Here is a 3767-nt window from a genome sequence, read left to right on the forward strand (position 1 = left end):
GAGGGACACGGTTCAATGGGGACCTGGCAGTGTTAGATTCATGATCTTGATCTTCATGGTCTCTTTCAACCAAAACGATTCTATGATTCTATTGCTTTGACCTTATCCCTAAGCAGAGTATGGGGGGGAGCTCCCACTTTGGGGCTGCCTGAAGTGGGGTGCAGTGCTTGGAGATGGAGACCCTGGTGCTGGCTCTGGCTACTGCAGAGCGAATGTAGGTTAAAAGAAAGGCTGGAGAGGGGAAAAAGTAGGTTAAGAAAAACTCGGCAGCAGCTGCGTGGAAAAAGAGGGAGAGCGACTGTGTCAGGTTTGGGTTTTTTTTTGCCAGAGCTGGAAAATCACAGGGCTGCCAGCCAAATGTCTGCATCAGCCATCAGCCGGGATGCTGCGCCGAGGCGCTGCACCCCAAACTAGGGCTGGAGCCTTGGTGCTGCCTGAGCTTTGTGTGACAACCATTCCTCTGGGATCGTTGGACTTTAATATTGGATTTTTATGATGGTTCCGTTGGTCCTACAGCTCTGAGGGGCTGGGGGGGGTTGTGTTAACACTGAGTTTTGCTCTGTCTGCTGGACAGTCCTCCCCTTGTCCCAAGGAACGTCCAAGAGCCGTTGCCTAAAGAGTTTCCAAACAGTTGCTCCTTTTTTCCCCCCTATTTATCTGCAGGAGCTGTCAGCTGAACCCCAGTTCCCCCCTAGGGAGGAGAAGCCCTTGCTGGAGCCCTGGTGGGCAGCCCTTGATTATGGGCTGTATTAAGGGAGGGCTGGGAGTAAAAGGCTTGTTTGATCCGACAGGATTTTAGGAGTACCAAAACTGAATCACCTTCCCTGGTGTGTTTGCATCGATGGCAGGTGGGGTGTAGGGTAGGTGGATGTCGTGGTGTCCCCAAAAAGCAGCTGGGTCTCATACTGATGGGGTTATGTTTTTGATTCCTGTTTTTTTTGTGTGGCAGATGATGTTTGTTTGGGTTTTCCTGGGGAGATTCAGGGCTTCTCTCCAGCATGCCAGGGCAGCCGGGCATCCCACCATCACTGACTGTGGGTTTGTGTCTGCTTCCTCTATCCCCACTGGGGATGTCCTGAGCTGCCCCCCAAAATGGGTGCTGAGTCCTGGGGTGGTTTGGGCTGTGCAAAGCTTTGGTGGCAACAAGGAGCAGGCACCCCCTGGTCCTTGTCTCTCCTGTGTCCCCATGGCAAGATCTTGGGCATCTGAAGGATGTCCTTAATCCTTGGATTAAGCTTGGTCTTGGATCTGCTTTACCTGGGGCCAGTCCTGGTCTTGCTGGGGTTTCAGTCTGTTTGTTTTGGAACGACGAGCTGAGATGTGTGGTCTGTGCCAGCCTGTGGCATCCCTCTGCCACTGTTTGTGGTCCCCAGCCATGCTGGGACCTACCAGTCCCCCTCCAAGGCCATCACAGCTCCTTCCCCGGCAGAGCAGCACGCCGAACATCTGGAGGTGTCCCTAAGGTGCTGCTGTTACAGGCTTAAATACCATCGCCCCAAGGGGTTCAAATCCTTCGCTTTAGACTCAAATTTTTTTAGTCTTGGCTAAGGGTGGGGAGCTTGCCCTGGTTTCACCCTCCCTCTGGGATTAAGGGACACGTTGTCCCAGGTTGCAGGGGGATTCAGGAGGTGTCCCCATGGGATGCAACCACCTTGGAATGATGCTTAGTGGGGAGGTGGCATGTTGGGGGGCTCAGACTGGTCAGGGTGATGGTGGCAGCTGGCTCAGCCCTCCCCAAAATCATGAGGTACCCGCTTGGCATGGATAGTGCCAGTTTAGGTGGGGCTTGTTGGCTCTTGGTTTGGGGGTGAAGGGCTGGTGGGCTTCATGTAGGCACCCTGGTGAGAGCTACTGGGAGGAACTAGAGAACGGAAGACGTTTGTTTTGGGCTGGGCCATCACATCCCACCCCACGTTCTATAATCACCCAGCTTTGCCCCTCTTGCCCGCTCCTGAGTTTAATTAGCCGCATCTCAGCCCATTGGTGCGGGCACTAAATTAGAAGACACTCGTCAGGCAGAGGCTGTAACGAAGCTCTGGCACGGCTCTCATGGGACCGTGACGACCGGGGGAATTTCCATGCGGGCTGGATCCGGGTTTGGATTGTTATTTATTTTTTCCTCCCTTCCCTTGTGCTGGCAGCGTTTGGTTTAATTTTAACAATTAATTGCTGAGCCTGAGGAAGGGGGATGAGCCTCTGGGAAACACTTCTTGTTTCACTGGATTTTTTTTTATTTGAAGATATTTATTTATTTTAGTGACTTCATTTCCTTGTGACAGATGTGTGAGGATTTCCTCCAGAGCAGGAAGAATCTTTATTTAACGGGGTTTAGCATCATCTGCTCCTTCCTTTGCTCCTTGCACACCTAGTTCCAACTCTGCTGGTCCCTCTCCGGTTTGGGATGGAGTTGGGATCAGCAAGGGAAGGAGGTGATGTCAGGCATCGCAGGGAACCTTTAATGAAACTTTTTTGGGGATGGTGGAGGACTGCAGCTGCAGGGATATTTAGGCAAATGCTTTGGAGCATCCCCATGGGGCCCCCAAATCACTTTTCTGCTGGGATTTTCCCTGGATGGTGACCCTGGTGCTCCCCCTTGGGCAGGTCTCCCTTGCTGATGAAGACAAGCGCAATGCGCTGGTGGCTTGTCACTGTCCTTGGGGTGAGTACGGCCCCATCCCATCCCATCCCATCCCATCCCATCCCATCCCATCCCATCCCATCCCATCCCTTCCCATCCCATCTCTGCTTTTGGCTCCTCCAATGATCAAACCCATCTCAGCACCACTACCTCACAGCCACGACAGAGCGCCCCAAAATGTTTCACACCTGGAAACTTGCAGCAGCTCAGCCTCGGGGAGATGCTTAATTTAGGTTGAGGGTGGAGTTTTCCCCAAAAAGTCTTCCTCCTCCTCTCCTCTGCTTTGTCAAAGCTTCTTCCAAGGGAGGGGCTGATGGAGAATGTGCTTTCTCGCCCGCTCCCCACCCTGGGCCTGCCATGTTGTCCCATATCTGGGGGATGCACTTGGGATGGACCATGCATGTATCCCAGGGGCTGGGGCTGCTCCCTTGGGGTGGTTTGGCCTGAGTGAGGGTCGTGATGGGTTTGTATCAGCTGTGGTGAGTTTGCCACCATCATGCCACTGGTGATGGTTTGCATCCATCACACTACTGATGGTGGGTTTGCATCCACCACGATGCATGCAATGGGTCCACATCCATTGCATCACTTGTGACAGGGTGGTGTCCACCGTGGTGCACGTGGTGGGTTTGTGCATCCATCACATTGCTGGTGATGGGTTTGCATCCACCATGGTGCACGTGGTGGTGGGATTGCCCCCATCACATCGCTTGTGACATGTTGACATCCACCATGGTGCATGCAATGAGTTTGGATCCATCACGTCCCTGGTGCTGGGTCTGCATGCGCCGTGGCCCGCGGGACTGTTTTGCATCCATTGCGTCACCTGCGATGGGTTCACCTCTGCCACGTCGCCCGCTCCGGAGCGGGCACGGCACCTCTCTGCTCCTCCCACAGGTCCTGAGTGGACCCAGCACGGGGACCGGGAGCTGCGGTCCCGAGGAGGACACCCTGGGATGCCCACCTGGAGAGGAGCCCAGCGGGGTGAGCTGTGCCTGCCCAGCACCACCGCCGCGGAGGGGAGGTGCAGGATCCGGCCATCGCTCACCCCCCTTTCCCTCGTGCAGGCCTGCGGGCTGGTGGGAAGGTGCCGACCTTGTCCTCCCGGCACCTTCTCACCGGGGGACGG

At 54.9% G+C, this 3767-nt stretch overlaps 1 protein-coding gene across 1 annotated transcript in view; it reads left to right on the plus strand.

The window, feature by feature from the left end:
* Positions 1–2614: 2614 nt before the first annotated feature.
* Positions 2615–3767, plus strand: part of RELT (RELT tumor necrosis factor receptor) — a gene marked incomplete at its 3' end in the record, with an annotated part of 2866 nt that continues 1713 nt past the window's right edge. The window contains exons 1-2 of the mRNA XM_008935431.1: positions 2615–2659; positions 3536–3622. Of these exons, the coding sequence (XP_008933679.1) occupies positions 2615–2659; positions 3536–3622 (132 nt within the window). The remainder of the gene's footprint in view (positions 2660–3535; positions 3623–3767) is intronic.

Source organism: Merops nubicus, unplaced genomic scaffold (genome assembly GCF_000691845.1).
Source record: "Merops nubicus isolate BGI_N331 unplaced genomic scaffold, ASM69184v1 scaffold30702, whole genome shotgun sequence".
Lineage (NCBI taxonomy): Eukaryota > Metazoa > Chordata > Aves > Coraciiformes > Meropidae > Merops > Merops nubicus.